The sequence below is a fragment of the Rhineura floridana genome, chromosome 3 (genome assembly GCF_030035675.1).
Source record: "Rhineura floridana isolate rRhiFlo1 chromosome 3, rRhiFlo1.hap2, whole genome shotgun sequence".
Classification (NCBI taxonomy): Eukaryota; Metazoa; Chordata; class Lepidosauria; order Squamata; family Rhineuridae; genus Rhineura; species Rhineura floridana.
Genome location: NC_084482.1, coordinates 117559088 through 117583776, shown reverse-complemented (window position 1 = coordinate 117583776; position 24689 = coordinate 117559088). Strand labels below are relative to the sequence as shown.

General features: G+C 41.1%; 1 protein-coding gene and 1 pseudogene across 9 annotated transcripts in view; both read right to left on the bottom strand.

Annotated features, from left to right (window-relative positions):
- The window catches only part of SGCD (sarcoglycan delta), a 379008-nt gene that overhangs the window by 349607 nt on the left and 4712 nt on the right, over nt 1-24689 (bottom strand). For 7 of the 9 annotated variants that reach the window (XM_061617471.1, XM_061617469.1, XM_061617472.1 and 4 more), the window contains exon 2: nt 9226-9411. In XM_061617471.1, coding sequence (XP_061473455.1) covers nt 9226-9411 — 186 coding nt within the window. Of the gene's footprint in view, nt 1-9225; nt 9412-20746; nt 20813-20900; nt 20994-24689 lie in introns of those variants that run through there. The other 2 variants (XM_061617468.1, XM_061617470.1) reach the window with 2 other exon arrangements.
- Nucleotides 13309-14550, bottom strand: LOC133381978 (clathrin heavy chain 1-like; annotated as a pseudogene).

Sequence of the window (24689 nt, the reverse complement as noted above, 5' to 3'; positions counted from 1 at the left end):
TTTAACTATGTTCTATGTGTAGTATTTTCTATTGTCTGTCCTGAATCTGCCAACATTGTGCTTCATTGGATAGCCCCGAGTTCTAGTATTACAAAAGAGGCAGAAAAATGTCTCTCTTGTCACTTTTTCCACACCATGTCCCCCCCATACACACCTTTTCTAAACTAAAAAGGCCCAAATGTTTTGCTCTGCAAGCTGTAGGTTCTTCGTTCAATTCCCAATTAAACAGATCTCAAGCAGAAGAGGTGAGACTATGAGAGATCTCTGCCTGACATAAGAATCTAACATAGGAAAATAAGGAAAGCCCTGCTAGATCACGCCAATGCCCCATCTAGTACAGGATCCTGTTGTCACAGTGACCAAACAGAAGTATATGGGAAGCCTGAAAGCAGGACCTGAGCACAACAGCACTCTCCCCACACATGATTCCCAGCAACTGGCATTCAGAGATATACTGTCTCCAATAGTGGAGAAGAACGCCCTGGATTGCTGCTGCCAGTCAAGGTGATAATATTGACTAGATGGCCTAACTGAAAATATACAGTTTCATATGATGAAAATGAAATGGAATGCCTTCAAGTCAATTCTGACTTATGGCGACCCTATGATTTCATGGTAAGTGGTATTCAGAGGGAGTTTACCATTGCCTTCCTTTGAGGCTGAGAGTCAGTGACTGGCCCAAGGTCACCCAGTGAGCTTCATGGCTGTGTGGGGATTCGAACCCTGGTCTCCCAGGTCGTAGTCCAACACTCTAACCACTACACTACACAACTATGTATGCCATTTGTCAGGGCTCGGTGGTCAGAAGATAAATGAGTATGTGATTCATTACGATGCAAATATACATATGCTCAACTGCACAAAAACGTATTTCACACGGCACAATTTTCTGGATGCTGCACAAAATGAGCCTAGCTGCAAGTTAAAATAAACCTTGGGAAAGAGGGATTAGGAATAGGAGGCACTGTCTTACAGAGGTTCTGTTCCTATCTCTCGGATAGGCAGCAACGGGTGGCATCGGGAGATGAGGTTTCAGACCCTTGGCCTCTTCATTGTGGAGTGCCACAGGGTTCTATCCTCTCTCCCATGCTATTCAACATCTATGTGAAACCGCTGGGAGCAATCATCAGGAGTTTTGGGCTGCAGTGTCATCAGTATGCAGATGACACTCAGCTCTATCTCTCATTTAAGTCCTCACCGGAGTTGGCTGTGAACACCATGTCCAAGTGCCTGAAATCCGTAAGTGGATGGATGGGAGAGAATAGGCTGAAGCTGAACCCCGACAAGACTGAGGTGTTGCTTGTGGGAGATAAAAGGAAATTAGGAATTACTGACCTGATGCTTGATGGGGTCAGTTTACCTCTGAAGGACCAGGTCCGCAGTCTTGGGGTCATTCTTGACTCCCAGCTGTCCATGGAGGCTCAGATTACAGCAGTGAGCCAGGCAGCTTGGTATCAATTACATCTGATACGGAGACTGCGACCCTACCTTCCTGTTCATCTGCTCCCTCAGGTAATACATGCCCTGGTCTCCTCTCGCTTAGACTACTGCAATGCGCTCTATGTGGGGTTACCCTTGAAAACGGTCCGGAAATTACAGCTGGTACAGAATGCGGCGGCATGCTTGATTACGCGTAGCTGTCGCTGGGATCATATCACCCCAGTGTTATTAGATCTTCACTGGTTACCAGTTGTCTACCGGGCCCAATTCAAGGTGTTGGTGTTGACCTTTAAAACCCTATACGGTTTCGGCCCAGTATATCTGAAGGAACGCCTCCAGAATCACCGATTGTGCCGCCTGACGAGATCAGCCTCGCAAAACCTTCTCTCGGTCCCACCGGTGAGAACAGCTAGGCTGGTACGGACCAGAGAGAGGGCATTCTCTTTTTTTTTTACAATAATTTTTATTCAAATTTTCATAAAACATACAAAACAAAATCATAAAACATTCAAAGAAAAAAAACAAAACAAAACAAAAATGATTAAACAAAAAAATAAAATGTTGACTTCCCATTTGTCGCAGATCAAATCAGTTATAGGTCTACAATATATAACAATCCTGTCTCTTAAATTATATTATAAAATCACTTTCCTCCAGTAGTTATCTTAATTAATCATCAAATCTCATAAACATTACTTTATTCTTTCCACAAAAAGTCAAAGAGAGGTTTCAATTCTTTAAGAAATATATCTATCAATTTTTCTCCAAATAAACATGTCGATTAATCCATCTCGTTAATAATAATAATAATCTTATTGTCATAACCATAGTCCAAATAAACATATCGATTAATCCATCTCATCAAAATCTGTTAGGTCCAATAATTTCAATAGCCATTATTCCATTATCCCTATTAATTCCATCTTCCATCTTCAATAGTCCTGTTAAGTCCAGTAATTTCAGTGTCCAATCTTCCATTATCAGTATTCCATAATAATCTTGCTGTCATAACCGTAGTCATATAATAAGAGTCTGATGGGAATTTCCTCTATCCCAAATATTTTCTTGCCATCAATTCTGAATAAGTTGCTGAAATATTGTTGTAAAGTCATATCTCTGTTCTTCTTTTTTACAAAATGCACTGGCTCATCTCTTGAGAGTTTTTCCATTGTCACATGGCTGCAGTTAATTCCATAGATTTTCTCTATATCAAGCTCCATCACGTCATTCCAGTCCAGAAGATTATCCAAGCCATTGATAACTTTATCTCTAATATCTTCATTAATTTCTTCAGAGATAACGTTAAATTCCAAACAGTAGATTTTATTTCTAATATCCATAAACTCCAGATCTTTTTCCAATTCCACATTTGTTCCAATCTCCAGAGCTTGTATCTTCCCTTTATTTTTTCTTTTCTCATCTCTGATCTCATTCTCCTCTCTCACAGGATTCCCTATTTCTTTAAGCTCCTGCGTCATTTTGCTCAGTTCAATTTTCAGCTCCTTACTGCCCTGTCGCAGGGTTTGTTTCGTTATCTCAATCTCATCCATTATTTTCTGAAACATAATTACTTCCAGATTCTCAGCCACTTTCTTGATTGCCATTTTTAAAACCACGAAAACAAAACAAAACAAAAATAAAGAACCACTTCTTATTTCAGCAACAATTGGGTTAATATTCCAGGCTTGATGACATCACAGTATAAACAGAGCAGCCTGCCTTATCTCTCTGTGTTCAAGAATACAAAACAAATTTAGTTCCCAGCATCAAAACAGTTAGTGGCGTCGTGAAGAAGCAGATTCGTCAAAATAAAATAGACCAAAAAGAGAATACTCCCAGACAATATAACGTTCCTCGGAATAGAAATCCCTCTTCTGTTTATATCTTTAGAATGCACTTCCAGGACAGCTTTTTGCAATAGAAACAGAGATAAGCTGTTAATTTCGTAAATAACAGAGAAGAGTTATAGCTCACCCAGAAGTTCTTTAAAGCTGATTCATTTGACAAATCTCTTTTTGCTGCAACAATTTAAACCAAGTAAAAAAAATAATAGAAAGAAGGGTGCTTGCCTGTTAGTCCATTTTCTCTTTGAAGAAAAGATAAACGTATCGCATTAATCAGATAGAGCTTGTTCGGAAGTCCGTCCGGCATTGCTGGCTGGACCTTTTCTCATAAATTAATGAAATCCAGTCCTCCCAACAAAAACAGGCTTTTGAGGTTGATCTCTACGTTTCTCCCTGCCCGGAAGAAATTTCATCAGTCAAAAAAAAAATGTTCTGACTGATTTATATCTGAATAAGCTTCTTTTGAGGCGGGAGCCCGTCTCAAAAGCAGGCACAAGCGAAGTCACCCTTCCCGGAAGTCCGAGAGAGGGCATTCTCTGTTGTGGCCCCCACCCTCTGGAACTCCCTCCCTTTGGATCTCAGACATGCTCCCTCCTTGTCCAGCTATCGCCGAGCCCTGAAGACCTGGCTGTTCAGGCAGGCCTACAAGATTGGGACAGATTAACTTTATGTTATAATTGAATTAATGGATGGTTTTCTAGTTTAAAGTTGACTATGTTGATATGTATATGTATTGCTTTACTCTTGTTGTTCGTCACCTAGAGTGTCCCTAACCCGGACAGATAGGCGGCTGAAAAATAAAATTTATTATTTTTATTATTATTATTAAAGAGCCATCAACATGTTCAGTACTAATTTATTTACTGGTGGTTGATAGTTACTTAAGTTTTTCAGTATATCACTTTTTAAAAAAAGTGTCACTGTGGAGAGTTCAAATGGCACCCTGGATATTCAGGGAGCTTGGGCAATGAACAGGCACAACAATGGCAGAAGGGCAACTTGCTTAAGATTTGCAGTGAAAATGACCAAGCACTGAAAAGAGGAAAGAATTCTGTCTGCCATGTTGTGGTGATGGCTGCAAGATATATTACTTCTCTGCCACCATTGTGTCTGCAAGTAGTCATTCAGTAGAACGTTTCTGGATGGTGAACCGGCTGGCAAAATCTTGGACTAAGTTGGAAATATCAGAATTCTAGGTCTGCTGTCACAAAATTGCAAACCACTATGAGGGCAAAGTTGCCTGTATTCAGACCAAATTAGATGGCATTGTTGGTACAGTTCTGGATGAGGTGTCCAGAACACCATCTGGTTAAAATGTATGGGATTAGTTTATTTTACTGCAGCCTGTAGGTGTAGACAAGGCACTTAAAGGTATTCAGCCAGCCACATGTTGTCTTGACCCCTGCCCATCTTGGCTTATAAAAGCTAGCAGGAGGGAATTGACTAGAGTCCAGGAGGTGGCAAATGCCTCACTACAGGAAGGGGTAATGCTGGTCCTTGAAAGAAGCAGTAGTGTGGCACCTTCTCAAGAGGCCCTCTCTGGATCCAGAGGTTTATGACAACTACCATCTAGTCTCCTTGTTGGGCAAGGTGGTAGAGAGAGTGGTGGCTAGACAGCATCAAATGTGCTTGGTGAAAATGCATTATCTGGGCCCATTTCAATCTGGCGTCATCCCTGGTTTTGCAAAGAATCAGCTTTGGTTGATGACCTTTATTAGGAGAGAGATAGGGCAAGTGTGACTGTTGATTCTCCTTTGTCTTTTAGTGGCTTTTGATTTTGACAATCATTATTGTTAAAAATATAGTATTTTCTTAGAGTGGCTTGGCAGCTTGGAAATGCGGGGCACAGTGATAAAGTTGTTCTGTTCCTACAGGCGGGGCTGTTTCCAGAAAGTGGCATTAGGGGAATGCTGTTCAGCTCATTTATAGTTGTGTTATGGAGTTATGCATCTTGTTCCTGACCTTTTTAACATCTGTACAAAGTTGCTGGGGGAAGTAATCCGGAGATTTGGGCACAGTGTCATTAATATGTAGATAACGCCAGTCTCTCTCTCTCTCTCTCTCTCTCTCTCTCTCTCTCCATACCATCTGAATCAGGTGAGGCTATGCGGGTGCTGGACTGGTGCCTTGAGGAAATAATGGGCTGCGCAAGGGCCAATAAACTGAAGTTGAATCTTGATAAGATGGAGATACTGTGGGTGGTTACTTCTCATGTTTGGAAACTGGAAAGATGGCCTGTTCTGGATGAAGACACACTCCTCCTGAAGGGGCAAGTCTTTAGCTTGGGGGTACTCCTGGATTCAATATTGTCACTGGAAACCTAGGTGGCATCACTGGCAACAAGTCTCTCTATCGGGAGAAAGACAGGGGGAGTGTGACTCTGTTGATTCTCCTTGATCTCTCAGCGGCTTTCGATACCATCAACCATGGTATCCTTCTGGGACGACTGGCTGAGTTGAGAGTGGGAGGTACTGCATGGTGGTGGTTCTGTTCCTACTTGGCAGGTCGGCTCCAGAAGGTGGTGCTTGGGGAGCATTGCTCGGCACCCTGGACTCTCCAGTATGGGGTTCCGCAGGGGTCAGTTCTGTCCCCCATGCTGTTCAACATCTACATGAAACGGTTGGGTGCGGTCATCCGGAGCTTTGGAATGTGCTCCCATCAGTATGCTGATGGCATGCAGCTCTATTTCTCCTTTGCATCTTCTTCAGGTGAGGCTGTCAATATGCTGAACCAGTACCTAGCTGTGACAGTGGACTGGATGAGGGCTAATAAACTAAGGCTCAATCCAGACAAGACTGAGATGCTGCTAGTGGGTGGTTTTTCTGACCGGTTGGTGGATGTCCAACCTGTCCTGGATGGGGTTGCACTCCCCCTGAAGGAGCAGGTTAGCTTAGGGGTTCTCCTAGAACCATCTCTGTCACTTGAGGCTCAGGTAGCCTCGGTGGCATGGGGTGCCTTCTACCAACTCCGGTTGGTGGCCCAGCTATACCCCTATCTGGACAGGGATGACCTGGCTTCAGTTGTCCATGCTCTGGTAGCCTCCAGGTTAGATTACTGCAATGCACTGTACGTGGGGCTGCCTTTGAAGATGGTTTGGAAACTGCCGCTTGTGCAAAATGCAGTGGCCAGATTGGTAACAGGGACCAGACGGTTCGAAGATATAAAACCGATCCTGGCCCGCTTGCATTGGCTGCCTGTATGTTTCCAAGCTCGATTCAAAGTGCTGGTTTTAACCTATAAAATCTTACATGGTTTGGGACCACAATACCTGATGGAACATCTCTCCCAACATGAACCCATCCGTACACTATGCTTAACATCCAAGGCCCTACTCCAGGTGCCTACTCCAAGGGAAGCTGGGAGTCTGGCAACAAGGAAGAGAGCCTTCTCAGTGGTGGCCCTCAAATTATGGAATGATCTACTTGACGAGGTGCGCATGGTGCCAACACTGTTATCTTTTCAGCACCAGGGCAAGACCTTCCTCTTCTACCAGGCATTTTAGCATGTGTTTTTAAATTTTTTTTCAAGTGTTTTTAAATTTGTATATTTGTTTTTAATGTTTTTAATTGTTGTAAACTGTCCAGAGAGCTTTGGCTATGGAGTGGTATACAAATGTAATATAATAATAATAATAATAATAATAATTCAAACTCCAACTGGTAAGCCAGCTACAGCCATAGCTATTAGGATAGCTTAGCCACAGTAACCTATGCTCTGGGAACCTTGTGATGAGACTACTGTACTGTGTTCTGCATAGGGCTACCTGTGAATATGGTCCAAAAGCTGCAGCTAGTGCAGAATAAAGCTGCCAGACTGGAGAGCATTGTATTTAATCAGGACCAAGTAATACCAGTCCTGCATGAACTGCACTGGTTGTCAATATGCTACCAGGCTCAATTCAAGATACTAATGTTGACATATAAAGCTCTGAATGACTTAGGTCCCAAAATACTTGAAGGACCACCTCTCACAATATCTGCTGGCCTGAGATCTGCTGGAGAGGCTATTTCTGTGGTCCTGTCAATATGCGTTCTTGGTGGTGGCACCCTATCTGTGGAATAGGGTTGTTAACCTCAGTATTGAATTTTTGGCACCAACTGAAGATACATTTTTTCATCCAGGACTTTGGGACATATTGCCGGGTTCAAGGACAGTAATACTTGTGTATTCCAGTGCTGTACTTAAGTGATGGATTGATATCATTTCCTTTACAAGTTGTGTTTTTATATTTTCAATATTTTTATGGTTTTAACTATATTTTGCAAACCATCTTGGGATCCTGTTGACGATGGGTTTTTAAAAAAATTATTAAATCGATAAATAAAATAAAAAATGTAGAGACCTAGCAATTAATAGCAGAATCTTATAGATGTCTACTCAGATATACATCCCGCTGAGTGCAATAGCGGTTACTCCTAACTAAGTAAGTAGGGACTGGAATGCAGCCTAAGAAAGCAAAAAATAGGTCTTATTAGGAGAGGGGATACATAACCTTGCTGTTTTTCATCACTTTTTCTATATCCTATTTTTTTAAAAGTGCTGCATAAGTATGGTAACATTTTAATAATTCAGCCTTTGAAGATTTTTGTTTTTGCTTTATTAAATTATAAACTTTTGAAACTTCACAAAATTAGAAAAGTTGTGTCACTCATAATCAGTGATGTTATGGACGCTATCAAACAGATGCTGGTGACATTTGCACCACCAGTTCCACCCTCCATTCTGGCAATTGCTAGGTTGTGAGGAAGAGGGAAATTACCCCTCCCCCAAATAACAAAATTTTAGAAAAAGAATGCTAGAGGAAATGAAACATCTTTGTACCAGAAGTGCAGACACAGGTATCTGAAACTTGCACAACAGTATAATGACTGCACAAAAACAACACCATCTGGAAAGGCCTGAAGAATCTGGCTTAAAAGCATGCGAACATATGGTTTACTGTTTGGAGTATTGTTATGTATTAGTCCCAAAATATAATTCAGAATAAGTCAATTCCAGCATCTTGCTGGTGCTTTCACAACTTTATATGATCACTCTGTATTACAATAGTTTACTGTGGTTTTATCTCTTGAGTGAGGATGAAGTACAATTTATCATTTTAAACAATATCCCAGTAGTTTGCACAACAAGACTAGTGCCCTTCACTAGAAGGTAGGAAAGTGAAAGAAAAAGGGAGCAGATGCGCTATAATATAACTATTCACGTGACAGTCTTTTACAAAGAAACAAATTTTTTAAAAACCAACACTGCCACTTCTCAAAAACCAGCCAATGAAAGCTACTGTTACATGTTTGTCAAGGGACTATATTTTCAGACCTTTTCCTGAAGTTTCATACTCTTAAACCATGATCTGATTTTATGTTTTTATTCTCTGGGGAACAATGTGTAGAGTAGCTAAGCATTTAAAGCTTAACTACATTACAAAGGGACTCACATTTCTCCAGTGCAATTAATTCTCTTTGACTATATACAATAGTATGCTTTCTTGTTTAAACAAAAGTAAAATGTGTCTCAGGCACCTTTTAGGTCATCTTTGTCCTGAAAAACCAATACCTGCATAGGAAGGATTTATGCTGTCCTTCTCTGTGATAACCTTTGCCGTATAGGCAGATTTTAAGATTGTTTCTATATGGACAGAAGAAGATAGATAATAGTAACTTTCACTGTGTTGACAATTGGGAGTTAAAGTATTGAAAAAAATAATATGCAGACCTTTGGAAACTGAAACAACAATGATTTCCCCATCTTTCCTCCTGCGTGCAGTTCTTCCACAAAATATCAAAGGGGTTTTCTTAGATTCTCCACTGTGGTCTTACATATACTTGGAATCCAAAATGTTGTGTTGCAACAGCTGTATGTGTTAACATTAAAGCCAAATAATGTCTGTCGCCACACCCCTGCCCCAGTCAAAACACATTTAATGGTAGCCTCCTCTACTTACAGTTGTGAAGTTCATAACCTTGAGAATCCAGATGGTCATAGCAAGGTTCACCAGGATTAAAATCATGAGAAGCAGCACAAAGAAATAGAGGCACCTCTTCCGCCAGCCATAAATCCCCACTTTGTATACATGTGGTCCTTCTGAGCTCTGCATGGCACTCCTGTGTGCGTACTGTTCCTGAGGCATCTGGAAGAAACACAACCAAACATTAAAAAGTGTAAGTGCAGGATAAATCAAGAGAATTTGATCAAGAGACAATATACATTGTAGAGGATTTTGAAAATACCTGCAGGACAAAATCCCTTTCTCTGGTTTGTTGCTCTGCTGTTCCTCTGTTAATTTTATATAGCAATGAATTATGATGCAGGTATACTATATACATTTCAAGATATGCACAAATTTCCCATAAATACTCATCTCAAACAGCTTTCTTAGCAGCTCCAGGTTTTTGCAAGGTAGGCACTCTAGAGCCCCTCAAAATCCTAAGGGGAAAAACTTTAGATGCATTTTATAAAAGACGTTGAGTTCAGCACTTTGTTTTGAGGATGCAATATTACTTCTCCAAGAGTTTAATTCACAAAAAAATCATCTCAAATAAAATTATTCCTGGTTGTCAAGGAAAGCGCATAGAGGATTGGTGCTTGGATTCTTTCCTGGAAGCAATCTTGATACCCAATGTTCTTCAAGCCACTCATATGTATTGAAGACAGATAACTCATTTTTTTTAGTTCTTACTTAAGCTTGCTTTGCCAAATGAGGATTTATACTATGTTTATATCACTGCAATGACACTGCTGAGTATCAGAAACCTGGCGCTTAGAATTATTATTATTATTATTGTTTGCTTGTTTGTTTGTTACATTTCTATACCGCCCCATAGCCAAAGCTCTGTGGGTGGTTTACAACATAAAAATCAATATACAATATATAATATACAATTCATATTTGGTACAATTTTAAATAAACATAAGTAAACAATAAATCTCAGCAATGTACATAATAACAGAATAAATAAAACAAACTGAACAGAACAATTATAAAAATATCTAAGAATATTCTCCAATGTCCCATTGTGCTTCTCTGCCATACTGTGTCAATAATGATGACTGCAATCGAATAACTAGCTGATGAACACTGTGCTGCCTCCGCAGTGTTAGAATTGTATATAGAGATATTCCTTCTGTTGTGTTAAATAAGGCATTTATTAGGTTAAGTTATGGAACTCTAGAGGGCTGTGTCTATGCTCCCTTAGCCTCATAGTAACTTCCTGTCAGGTGACATCACCCCTCTCTTTAATTGGTTAGTTATTTTTTCCCTCCAAAAACCTGCCTCAGTTTGTTTCAGTCATCAGTGAAGCTAGCAGCAGGCCTAGTAGCACCAGAGGACAACACTCCTTTTTTACCTATCTCTCTCGCAGAAGCTATCTGTCTCGCAGAAGATACTTCTCTACCAGAATTGCCTCTTGCAGAAGCTTCTTCCTCAGAAGGTAACTCTCCTCCATTTAATCTACCTCATCAACAATCCTACAATATAATTTACCTGCTACCAATCTTCTTCATCATCATCACCCTCCTCAGTTCATCATCCCCAGAGACTATATGCTTTCTTTTACGTTTTTGTATACCTTTGTGTTTCCTGGTTTAATAAATAGTTCTGATTAAAAGAGAGAGATTGAGTTGACTGTCTGGCAAAGTGAGTTTCAGAACCACGGGCTCAGAACAAACACCATGTGTGTGAAATTGGGACACTGATGATTTGGAAAAGTTACTGTGACAGCCACACTGTTCTAACTGCATTTGCCACTGATTCTTTAGTATTTGTCACACTGCCTTTCCTGGCCTAGGCAAGATCATTTCAGAAATGTCACAATTATTTATTTATTTATTTATTTATATTATGATTATAATTGAAAGAGAAAGAGAGAGGGAGAGTGGGAGGCAGGAAGAGAGAGACCTGATGGTCTGCATTTTCCATGAGAATCAGTATAGTGCAGTGGCTGAGAGACTAAACTGTGAACTAGGAAGTCCCTGAATAGCTCTCACCTCGGCTCCTTAACTGCAGAATGAGGAAAATAAACACAGTATTACTGAGACACTGCATGAAGCACTTTGGTCACTCTGAATTCTATTTATTTATTTATTTATTTCCTGCCCTTCCTCCCAGCAGGAGCCCAGGGCGGCAAACAAAACCACTAAAAACTTTAAAACATCATAAAAACAAACTTTAAAACACATTAAAACAGAATACCTTTAAAAACGTTTCTTAAAAAAAGCTTCCAAAACATTGTCTAAGATTAAAAACATTTTTAAAAAGAAGGCTTAAAAACATATTAAAAAGCAATTCCAACACATACGCAGACTGGGATAGGTCTCAACTTAAAAGGCTTGTTGAAAGAGGAAGGACTTCAGTAGGCGCCAAAAAGATAACAGAGCCTGTCTAATATTTAAGAGGAGGGAATTCCACAGGGTAGGTGCCATCATACTAATTAGAATTCTAATTATTATTAGTATTTGTATATCATCATCAATGTGTAATACAGAAAAGCGAGGCCACTTCACATATTAGGATATCTGTACCTGGATATACAAACTGTTTGGGGAATACCTAGTATTCACAATTATGTGAAAATATCACCCATATACAATTTATTAAGTGTAGCCTGGTTTGAAATGTGTGTTTTGGTTTGTTGTTGTTATGTGCCTTCAAGTCGATTACGACTTATGGTGACCCTATGAATCAGGGACCTCCAATAACCCCTGTTATAAACCACCCTGTTCAGATCTTGTAAGTTCAGGTCTGTGGCTTCCTTTATGGAATCAATCAATCTCTTGTTTGGTCTTCCTCTTTTTCTACTCCCTTCTGTTTTTCCCAGCATTATTGTCTTTTCTAGTGAATCAGGTCTTCTCATTATGTGTCCAAAGTATGATAATCTCAGTTTCATCATTTTAGCTTCTAGTGACAGTTAGTGTGCACCAAATAAGCATATGCTGCAAACAGATCTCCACACATACTATTATAAATGCTGTGCACATGTTCCATACATTTTTTAGATAAATGTCATAGCTGACCTAAGACATGGGCTCTAAGATAGCAGCAAGGAATCATGTAATGATGAAATACTGGACAAAACCAACTATACAGTATTTTAATTGCTGTGTCTTTTGAGGGAACTGTACAGATACAGATTTAATATTATTTACACTTGGCAGGGAATTGTGGGAACTGTAGTGATGTTATAAATGTGCTAGCTAGGGATTTCTAACAGAATTCTCAGTCCCTTATAAAACTACAATTCTCAGAATTCTTTGGTGAAAGCCAGGACAGTGAAAGTAGGATAAAACCTATACAATGTGTTACATAACACCCTCAGGGTCTGGAAGAGAGAGAAAACGAATACTGTCATTTGTACATCAGTTCATTTGAATCTTTTTTTTTTTAATTTTTATACCGTCCCATAGCCGAAGCTCTCTGGGCGATTTACAACATAAAAATCAGTATACAATATACAATATTAAAAGGAAATATAATATATCACATTCTAAATAAACATAACTAAACAATAAATCTCAACAATGTACATAACAGAACAAATGAAACAAAACAAATATAACAGTTATAAAAATATCTAAAAATATTCTCCAATGTACCATTGTGTCTTATCTGCTTGATGCTACCATTTCTGATTTTTTAAAATGTTTTGTTTACAAGTCAGAGTGTTGGACTGAACAACTATTCTGAGGGTTTTTTTGTTAACACATCTGAGGCCCACTTAGAGGGCAGAACAGCAGAGTATAACATTTGGAGAAAATCAGATTAAATTACTCTGATGTGGCTGCAAAAATATCAATTCCACAAGTCAAGGAAAGGATGAGAAGCTAGACAGCGTAGTTGCCTTTAAAAAAATGCACCAACTACTAGATTGAATACAAGCTCAATCCCTCTTAAGAGTTGATCCTGTGGTATTTCTGAGAAACAAAATGCCATTTAAAATTCATCATAGAGGAAACAATGGAACGTATGATCACAGAATCAATGGTGCGAGCCTCAGAACTACTGAGCTTTAGTACAAAATAGCCACCTGGTTCAGTTTCCACACCAAGGTAGAGGGCCTACCTGAGGAGCATGCGTGAGGTTCATTTCAAGCAAGCGGGTTTGCAAAGGTCCCTCAGAAGGGTGGCTGTTTTTCAAGGCATCAAATAAGAAAGCTGTACACTGCTGAATCAGGTTGTATTCCATGAACACATCCACTATTTGGGTGATATCCGTAAGAGGTTCTTCATCCTGCACCAGCATTTGGGCAAACTGCTTTCCTTGGTCTGGGCTAATTCGCATTACATTCCTCAGGAGGAAGATCCAGTCAGGAGTGTAGCCAACCTTCTTTGCATACAGCACAATCTTCTGAACTTGCCCCGTTTCAGCAAAACACTGGATGACTTTGTTGGGAACATTTGCCCTTAGGTAAACACTCAGAGCCAATGTTGGGTCCACAGATTTCACCAAATCTTCTAGTTCTTCAGAGCATTCCAGCTTGTCTTCTTTTAACCATTTGTCCAGGAGCTGCTTGCGTCCTTGCTGGAGCACCTGCCGGCAGAGTTATAGTGACTTGTACTTGTTCAGCTGACCTTGGTCTAGCAGGATCCCAAAGTACTGAATCTTTGCAAATTTATATCTGTGGCAAGCTGAGCAGGCCCTAGCCAGCTGGGGAGGACTAGCCTCAGAGGGAGGCAATGGTAAACCCTCTCTGAATACCGCTTACCATGAAAACCCTATTCACAGGATAGCCATGAGTCAGGATCGACTTGAAGGCAGTCCACTTCGAGAGAGAGAGAGAATACTATGGGATGTAACCATGCAATTCAAGCAGAAGCTCCCTGAACTTTCCAAAACATTCTCTCCCAAGGATAAGGCTATGCTCTGCCTCCATAGTCAAAGGCGGTATGTTTCCAAATACCAATTGCTGGAAACCGCAGGAGGGAACAATGCTCTTGTGCTCAGGTCCTGCTTGCAGGCTTCCCATGAGCATCTGGTTGGCTATTGTGAGAACAGGATGCTGGACTAGATGGGCCACTGGTCTGATCCAGCAGGTTCTTCTTTTGTTCTTAAAAGGGAACTATCAGGAAAAGCCTTGGATGTCACATGCTGAGGGATGCAGTGGGAGGGGGGTTGTGAAAAATCAAGCAGAGACAGAATAGCTTCTTTCACATGTTTGATGTGGAATAGTTTGTTGACTCCTTCCATGTGCTTGACACCATCACCCATATTTGGCAAGTAGTGCTTGAAGGGACATCCTGCATTCATAGAATCGTAGAGTTCTTCAGCAGACATGATGGCTGCTGGAATTTTCCCACATTACTTGAGACATTGGGGAAGGAAGGGAAAAGGACCAAAACGCATACATAATACATCATATATGACAGAGAACCTCACCAGTTGGCTGTCCCTCTGCTAAGCAATGGATTTTATCTTTTCAGAAGTCCTTATTTCACAATAATTCTCATCTACATTATGATGCTTAAGTGCATCTTTAATGCATATCAAATATTCAAATATAAACTGTTGATCCCTTTACTGGTGAAACATCAGGCAAATGATACACTTTTTAAAAAATGGGTTGAGTGCACTAGCTTTTGGGCTTTACTTTTTAAGAGTGGGCTTGTCTCTTGTCCTTTCCCTTCCTGAGAATAGAATGCAAGAGGTGAATTCACACAGGTGTGTTCCTTTTCCTGCTTTTCTCTAGGCTGAGGGTTGTCAACAATTAGTTTTAAGAGATCATACAATATTCATTAGAGACAGACTTGCCTATGAGTTGGTGTTTGCTTAGTTTACCAAGCAAGTTGAGTCGTCAAGGCTTGTTGAACACTGATGTTCAAAGATCATCTCAGAATAATAATAATAATAATAATAATAATTTCACCTAAATGCTTGCAGCACTGCATATACCTTGCATCTGAATGAGATTTGAACCAGCTCACAGCTCATGCATTTCACTCACTTTGTTGCCTGTTAGATACATGCTGATATGGTTGTCTGGGTTAACAGAACATGCTGAAAGCAATGAGGTAATGAATTCATCCCATTGCAACAGTGAGATGGGACCAGAGATCTCAAGGCAACATCTCAAAAATAAAGGGTACATTATAACTGTGACATCTGTAACAAATGACATCCATTCTGTTCTCTGGAAGTGTAAAGTGCAGAAATAAGGGCAGTCATTAATTTTCATGGGGCTGTGATGTCTAGAAGAAGGGGCAGCCCTTTAAACTGATATCCACCGGCCAGCTTCCCCAAGGAGTGGAAGGAATACTTGTTCAAACACATATAACACAAATCAGTAATTTTTCAACTTTTGTCAAGCAATTCTAAGCCAAATATATGGAACAGTTTCAGTGCTGAATGATCAGACTTCTGCAAATGAGCAGGCCCTTGTTGCCGTGCTTGCACAAGTTCCCCAAGTACCACTGACAGAAATTTCTGGGGAAAGCATTTATTTGTCAACTCATTTGAAATGTGGTGTTGGAGGAGAGCTTGTGCATACAATGGACTGCGAAAAAGACAAATAATTGGCTGTTAGAACAAATTAAACCAGAACTATCACTAGAAGCTAAAATGATGAAACTGAGGTTATCATACTTTGGACACATAATGAGAAGACATGATTCAATAGAAAAGGCAATAATGCTGGGAAAACATCAGGGAGTAGAAAAAGAGGAAGGCCAAACAAGAGATGGATTGATTTCATAAAGGAAGCCACAGACCTGACCTTACAAGATCTGAACAGGGTGGTTCACGACAGATGCTCTTGGAGGTCGCCGATTCAAAGGGTTGCCATAAGTCATAATCGACTTGAAGGCACATAACAATATTCCACTTTTTAGGGGGGGAGGGAATTCAGCTAGTGGCAAAAACGATAAAACAACCAAGACAAAACAATAAATTACAAATTCATCATAGAAACCAGAAATCCCTAAGCAACAATAATAAAACTATGTAACACAAATGCACACACATATATACACACATACATGCAACACCTTAGAATCAAATAGAAGTAAAAAGTACAAGTATTTCAACCACAAAAAGCTTGGAGAATAAAACTGTTTTGAATTGGTGGCTAAATGTTAACTGAGCTGATGTTGTACGGGTGTCCCTGGGAAAGGTATTTCATGACTGAGGTGCCATCCCAGATGAGGCCCTCTCTCTCATCCCCAGCCACCTAATATCTGAAGGTAGAGTCACCTGCAGTAGGAGTAGCAAGATTCCTATGGGGAGTAGGTCATCCTTCATCCTCTTCCCAATCCATATAGTGTTTTATAAGTCAAAATGAGAACCATTGATTCTGATATGAAACAAACTGGAAACCAGTAAACTTTTTTTTCAGTACTGGTGAGATATATCCTGATCAAAAAATCCCAGTCAGTAATCTGATGGCTATATTCTGAAATAGCTGAAGTTTTAAGTAGTCTTCTAAATTAGCCCCACATACCAAGTGCTGCAAGTACCGAAATTACCAAACTGCCAAGAACATATGGTCAAGGAGGCCTCAATACCATGGGCCACATGCCACAGTTTCAACACAACTTAACATTTGCCAATACCATGACATTGTTATGAGGACATATCTGAAGTGATGATAGGGGTGCAGAACCTGTGACAAGCTATTGGAGAAAAATTGCAGAATGTGATTTGTCCCCTCCTTTAAATGCGCTTTGAATTCTATTGCCTAACCCTTGCTTCACAGCTTCTTAAACCAAATAATGCCTCGTCTTCCTTCTATCAGGTTACTAGTACAAGCCAGTATCCTTCTCTTTCTTCATTGAACCTACTCTTATTTTACTTTAATTGCCATTATATCCAAAACCAAATGTTTTTTCACTTATGACACAAATGTGGATTGGCTTGATTTTCATAATACATTAGCTACTTGTACATAAAAGCCAGAGGTGGCCAGCTTCTTCAGCCTGACTGAATGGTTGGGGAGTCAAGCTGTTCAGGGACTGCAGACCTCCTGGTAATCATCATCTCATTTCAACAGCTTTGGGGGGAGGGTACTAGCAAGACCAAAGGGATTGTAAAATAATTTTTCTCTGCTTCCTTCACTGCTGCTACCTCTTAAGTTGCAACATGGGACATCATCCCTGTGGCCTTTGCATGATCATAGAAGCTTCTGGAATCATCTCCCATTTCCCAGTGGGAGAGGCATCCACTGTACAGCATGACTCTTGCAAGCTCCTTTTGGCTTCACTTGCATTTTTTGGTGAAGGGAAGGAAGAAAACGCATAAGGTTGCACTGTAACATTTACTTTGATCTCAGAGCATCGTTATAATTCCTAAACCATACACAAGAACTTTATTTGGAAACTGCACAATTGCTTTTCCAGTTCTCCAATGTAAATGGTAAAATCATAGCCAACCAGTCCTAATTTCAGATGATTTTAGTTGTCAACAATCTGTATGTATCCTGGATATTTCATCCCCCCCCCCTGCTAATCCAGAGTACAGAAGAAATTACTGTGCCCAATTTAGGCAAAGAATCTGCAACACATACAAGTTGTATTGGAACCGTGCAAACAAAGAATGAAAGCAGCGCTGCTCTAAATGGAGAAAATAAAACTGCAGGCTGCACCGACAAAATAATGTAGTAGTATGATTCAGATGTAAAAGAACACTGTGAATGATTTACTCTGATGGCATACACTGTGCAATTTAACTGGTGCATGTCTTTGTTGTCTCTCCCATCCCCCACTCTGCCCTCCAGTTCTCTAAAGGATAAGGAACAGTGTAAGTTATTCCACTGAGAAGTGTTATAGAGACAAGCAGCCTGAAGAACACTGCATGACAGGGAAAAATAGCAAGATATGATTGCTATCCATAATCTCCTCAGAGTAGAATAGGGAAAATGTTAGTTTACATTTTACTATTCCTCATATTTCTACTTCTCAAAGGGAAGCATCCAGTGATTGTGCTACCTCGAAAATCAGAGTTTTTTTCTTATTAAAGTCCTCACTGTCCTCTTCGAAATATAATCATAATGCCACACACATAGCCACGTTTACTCTAACAAGCAATAATACATGGCAATTTGCTGGGATGTTAGTAGGTGAAAATCTATTGGTAGAACAAACTTGGTAAAGGTGTGAAAAACACACACAAATGTACTGGGAAAGTGCCCTATCTTTTTAGAGGTTACGTCTGGGTAACTAATTTGGTGCCCTCCAGATGATTGCCATAAACCCCAGCCATCATGGCCAGTGGTCAGGGATAATGGGAGTTGTGTTGCCTTCCAGATATTATTGGACCACATCTGCTACTCCAGGGTTAAGTGTTTAGATATTTTCATAGAACATTAAACTGGTTTTTTTAACTACATTTAAATTTTTAAATACCTTGACTCCCAGAGGATTCAAGCTGAGCATGGGGACCATCCTAACTATACAAGCAACCAAGCTATTGTTACATCTGGCTATACTGGTAGAGGTATCCATGAAGTAGCACTAGGGATGGGATCTGTGGCTTGCTGCTGATCAAGTTCTGATGGAATGGAAGGTCATTTCATCCTACTTTTTTGTTTTCACAAGCTTATCTATTTATTCGGTACAATTTCTTCCTCCCTGCGAGGGTGGAGGGAAATTTGAGGGGTTAATACCATAGAAATGAAAAGCTAAACCTTGAAGGTCTTCTCAACTTGGCCACTGTCTCACTCAGTGCCCGTGTTGAGGAGATTGTCTGCGCTAGTTGCTTCCTAATTCTGTGGTATTAACCCATGGCTGGGTCCAGGTTCCTGGGGGCCCTTGGACACAGAGTATCAGTGGGCCCTTGTCCCCTCACTTTCCCCCTCAAACCACATCCCTCCTCCTTTGTAGCTCCAGTCCTTTCAAAAAACTAAAATATTCACCAGTATTGCAACCTCCTCTTATAAAATAAAAATACAAAATTTTGATTTATTTTAATATGTTGAGGTAAATTTACCTATTTTGTAGGCCTCAGCTCCTAAGAATTTATTCTGGATTACCATGTCAATGATAGGCAGATGATATGAATAGTATCAGAGCTGGGATCTTCCACAAAAGATACTGAGAAATAATTCTCATTTTTTGCTGTTTTTGTTAGCTTCTCTACTTTAATATTTTAACAGACAGTATGTTTGTGTGTGTGTGTGTGGGTTTGAAGCCATCCTTTCCTGTCATTTGCAAAGATCTTTGAAAAAAGGACTTCAAATAAACATTTCAATAGTCCACCAGGATTTTCTACTCACATAGGAAGCTGCCTTATACTGAGTCAGGTCCTTGGTCCATCTAGCCCAGTACTGTCTACACTGACTGGCAGCAGCTCTCCAGAGGTTCAGGCAGGAGTCTCTCCCAGCAGGGCTCTCAGGTTCAGTCCCTGATGGCACCTCTCCTACCTGGAGATGCCATTGGGAACTGAACCTGAGGGACCTTCTGCATGCAGGGCAGATGCTGCCATGGCCCTTTCCGGGCACTCACAACTTACTCAAGTGTGCTGAGATATTAGGAGGCATTCTAGAATTAATCTCAAAACTCCTTATTGCCACGTGGCACTGTCATATCAGAGCACCAGGACAAGCTAAGGACAGAACAGTACATTAAAGGCTACCCTTTTAAGCAAGTACTATTTTTAAAAAGGTAAAATTCCATTTCTCATAAAAAAGGCATTAACAATAATTCACCTATATGTTAAGTGTGTATAGTGTACAAAACTGACACTATAAGGATACATCCAGATCATAGGGCTTACATGCAGCGAAACCTTCAGATACTGTAGACCCATATAAACGCAAATGCCATACGATCCTCCAGCATGCCTCAGTCCATCAGAAACCCTCATAACAATGTCTAATAAGATGTCTAGTGCAGAATAAATACACAGCACTGGTGGAGATTTAATGCTATTAGAATTACTAATATAGCTCTTTGTATGAAGGACTGAAAAAAAGGGCCTTTCTAGGGACAAACTATTAGTCTCTAAACATGCCGTGCTACCACCAAGCATCATAAATTTACAAGCTTGTAAGTTAAACAGACACATGATATCTAGGACCTCCTGCCAGGCCTGGTTTCAAATCCCTGCTCAGCCATGAAGCTTGCTGGGTGCCCTTGGGCCAGTAACTCTCTCTCTGTCTAACCTACCTCGCAGGGGAGTTGAGAGGGTAAAATGGGGAGGGGAAGAACCATCTTTGAGCTCCTTATAGAAAAGCAAGATATCAATGAAAATAATACTAGGAGTCTCCCAGCTACAACTGGGGTGGTGAGGGGAGGGGAGAGGGAATTCATGCACAAAAGTCCCAGGACAGACATGAACAATGGAAGATTGCCTGTAAAAGGAGAGGGAAGCTCTTAACTCTCTCTCTCTCTGATCAGTGGGGCAAAGGGAATGGGTGTGGGGAGGCAATAATTATTATGTAATTAAAGCTGCAATCCAATGCATTTACCTGGGAGTAAGTCCCATTGAACCCAATCAGACGTTATTGGATTGCAGCCTAAGAAAACCAGGAAAGCCTTCTTACCTTCCTTCCAAGCTCCACAGCCCACTCTTAGGCTGCAATTCTAACTCCATTTACCTGGGAGGAAGCCCTTCTGAATTCAACAGGGCTTGCTTCCGAGCCATTAGAATGGCCATAGTGAGGCTCTTTTTCAGCGCCTTCCTCCCCTGAGCATTACCTCTTTACTGCCGCTACATACCAGGAAGCTCCGCCCCTCCTTCCATGGCTGAAACTCGGGACAAGCCGAGCAGCTCCTGAGCAACCGTCCTGGCGCTTCTCTTCCCTGGCAGCTGAGCAGGACAGACTCTGTTGCTGTAGAGCTGGCAGGGCTTGCCTGCGCCGCCACCCGCTGATTCCCTCCCCTGCTGCTGGCCTGCGCTTATCCCAGGAGAGCCCCATGTGTCCCTGTGTGAGATCCTGGGCCCTCGGGCCATTGCCCTACCTGGCCATGTGCTACTGCCAGGCCTGTATTAACCTCTTAAATGCCCTGCAGCAGAAGGGGCATTCCTTTTTCCTTTCTCTTCCTCTCCTGTCTGATTCCTCTGACATATTAGTCTTTCTGTTTAGGTTTTTGTTCAGTGTACTACCTCTGGGTGGTATTCAGTGTTTTTTTTAGTATAGAAAAAAGTGATATACCATATCAAGGGAACAGCCAGTGAGGGGACCTAAATGACATTCTTGCCAAATGGATTCTGGTATTGGTGAAAAGCTGCTGAGTTTGCAGCAAGCATGCTCTGTCCACAATACAGGGTGAGCAGGAAACTATTATAAAATCCATTTTCAAATCCAACTAAAGAAAAATTCTGATCCATCCCTAAGTAACACATAATCCTAATGCAACACACCATAGGATTTTCCTTCAATTTACACTTCTTCTATCCTGTAGTGTATTTTGAGGGGGTTGGCAACATATCTTGGACTTGTCAACTGTATGCAGAAATACTTTTTTACAGCAGAGTACAATACCATATTCACTAATAGGCAAAAAACCTTGCGGTTTAAGAACGTACCTATAGCCCACAGATATTTATATCAAACTTTAAAAAGCAGGGAAATTGGGCAGCTATAGTGAATGCACCAGGTGAGCAGGAGACCTCACCTCCTCTCTGAGATATTGGATTGCCCTACAAATTTGTCAAAATGCAAACACAATTTGGGTTGGTCTTTCACAGTCCAATCCACTTGCTGTGTAGCTTGGAAGAATTTGCTAACATGTGCCTCTGAGCATATGATGAGTGGTGGCAACACCTGCCATCTCCAAAGATGGAGAATTATATTTTTGTATGTTTGTTGGTGTACTTCTTACTTTGCTTCTTTCCTGCGTTACTAATGTTTCTACAGAGAATCTAAACTAGAAAAGTTTATTTCTCTCATTATTCATCCTAGAAATCTCTGTCAAATTTATTTTTATTAATTTCAACGCCTTTTTATTGGTCAATGTGATATGATGGTGAAGACAGCCTTTGTGTTTCAAATCGGAGGTTATGTTCTATTTCTGTTTTGGGTGCATTAACAGTTGAATCTGAAACTGCAGTTTGATGTAAAATCAGACTGATTACAATATGTTGCTACTTAAGCAATGATTCTAGCTGTTTGAAAAAACAAATGTTGCCTGCCCAAGATGCATGTTTTCAGCCTGCTATGTTTAAACCATTTCATTTAAGGCAAGGTGGGCATGGTCAATTAAAAACATAGAGCACACCTAGCATTTTGCTAGAATATATTTCACCTTCCACTCATTTATCTTGTGCAAACTGAAACACTCCTGAGGTCCACTGAAGACTATTCTGCAGAATAGTCAGGGCCATTATTCCACAATTATTTTTTGGAGGTTTTTTTAGTGTAAATTTTGCAAAGTGTTGTTGTACTCCACATATTCACAGAAAGAGAAACAAAAGAAAATGATTTCCTACAGAAAACTTCACTAAAATTGCAAAGTAAATCAGACATATTTAAAGTTACCATCTGAACTATATCAACTGTCTTAATAATGTTGCTTCCTCCCAGGGCCGGCTCCAGGAATGCTGGGGCCCTTGGGCACCAGTCTGCCCCGGGCCCCTCCGCTCCCCTTCCACAATCCGTGGCACGAGCTGCACCGCGGATCGCAAGACAAGAGCTTCCAAGCCACCCGCTGCCACCGCCTGCCACCATCTCCCACCACCATCCTACCGCTTCACCTACCTTTCTCTGCTGTTCTTTGCAGCTGCGCACACTGAGCACGCAGGGTTGCCATCAATCAAGATGGTGGCCGAGGTTTCCATAAGGGACTGAAGCCTCTGCCGCCATCTTGGTTGATGGCACGCAGCGTGGCACACCAGCATGCTCCCCTGGTGCATTCACTATAGCTGTCCAACCTCCCTGCTTTTTAAAGTTTGATAGAAATATCTGTGGGCTATAGCTATGTTCTTAAACCTCAAGGTGTTTTTTTTTTTTTTTTTTGGCCTATTAGTGAATTTCTCTGCTTTTTAATCCGGGATGTAAGCAATGGGATCGTGTGCAAGTTTGCTGAAAATGGACTGATCATTTGCATGCTTATTGAATTTAGTGCAATTTACTCCCCTGCAATCATGCTTAGGATAGGTGATACTGAGCACAGGAGATGGGGAGGGGAGGGAGGGTAGAGGGGAGGAGGGGGATGGGAGCAGGCAGAAGGGGAGAGGAGGAGAAGGTTTGATCATTTGCATGTTTATTGAGTTCAGTGGGATTTACTCCTGTGCAATCATGCTTAGGATAGGTAAAACTGACCAGGGGGGGAGGGAGGGAGAGATGGAGTGGGCAGGGAAGGAGTAAGAGGGGAGGGGAGGAGGAAGAAGGAAGAGGGGAGGGGGAAGAAGGAAGAGGGGAGGGGAGGAGGAAGAAGGAAGAGGGGAGGGGAGGAGGAAGAAGGAAGAGGGGAGGGGAGGAGGAAGGAAGAGGAAAGGGGAAGGAGGGGAAAGGAGGTCTGATCATTTACATGCTTATTGAGTTAAATGGGATTTACTCCTATGCAATCATGGTTAGGATAGGTAAAACTGACCATGGGGGTGAAGGAGGGGACGTGGAGTACTCTGACTGACTGGTCATTAGGACAAAGTACAGCAGGATGGCATATGTCCTCAAGAACTTCCTTCTCTCCCGCCTCAAAAATGGTCAAGTACTCTACTGAGGTTCTGTACGCAAAGCCAATCAGGGATCTTCAAACTTCAAACTCTGTTTATAAATCCTGATCAAGTGGGAAACCTGGTAAGCTTTAAATGTGGTTCACCTTGTAGTGGAATTAAGAGGACAGAATTTGCTTGGGGTGGGGAAGGGGGATTAGAGAAGGGAGACTGCACCTTCTGAAGTTCTCAGCTACAATCAAGAGCCTTCTTCTATTGTGCCCACAGTAGCCCTAAGCATTGAAAACATGGAGCTGTATCCAACGTTGCAGCTCTGCTGGTGCAACAGACTTCCGTGCACACAATGGAACATCCTGTTCCTCTCCTGTCCATTCCAGCCCCTGTGCACTCCAGAGGGTGGGTGGGTGAGTCTCTGAAGTAGATTTGGGGGGGGCAGGGGAAGGAGAGGAAGCAGAAGTCCTGTTGCACAAGTGAAACTCCACTCATGGAGAGGTGGATACAACCCACAATTCTTGACCTTCATGAGAACACCACTGTGAGCATCTATTATCATTTTAGAGCATTTGCACTGATTACCAATATGTTTCCAGACAAAATTTAACTTGTTGGTTATTACCTATAAAGCCCTATGATTTCAATCCTATACACACTTGTGTAAGAGTAAATCCCATTGAACTCATTTGGGCATACTTCCAAGTAATCATGTATAATATTGCACTGTAAATGACTTGGGTCCAAAGTTCTAAAGGTGTGGGGAAAATGTGGTTCTCTAGAAGTTCCTGAATTACAGCTTCCATCAGCCCCAGCAAGATGGCCAGATTCAGCAACATCTGGAGAGTCAAAGGTTTCCCACACCTGGTGTAAATGAT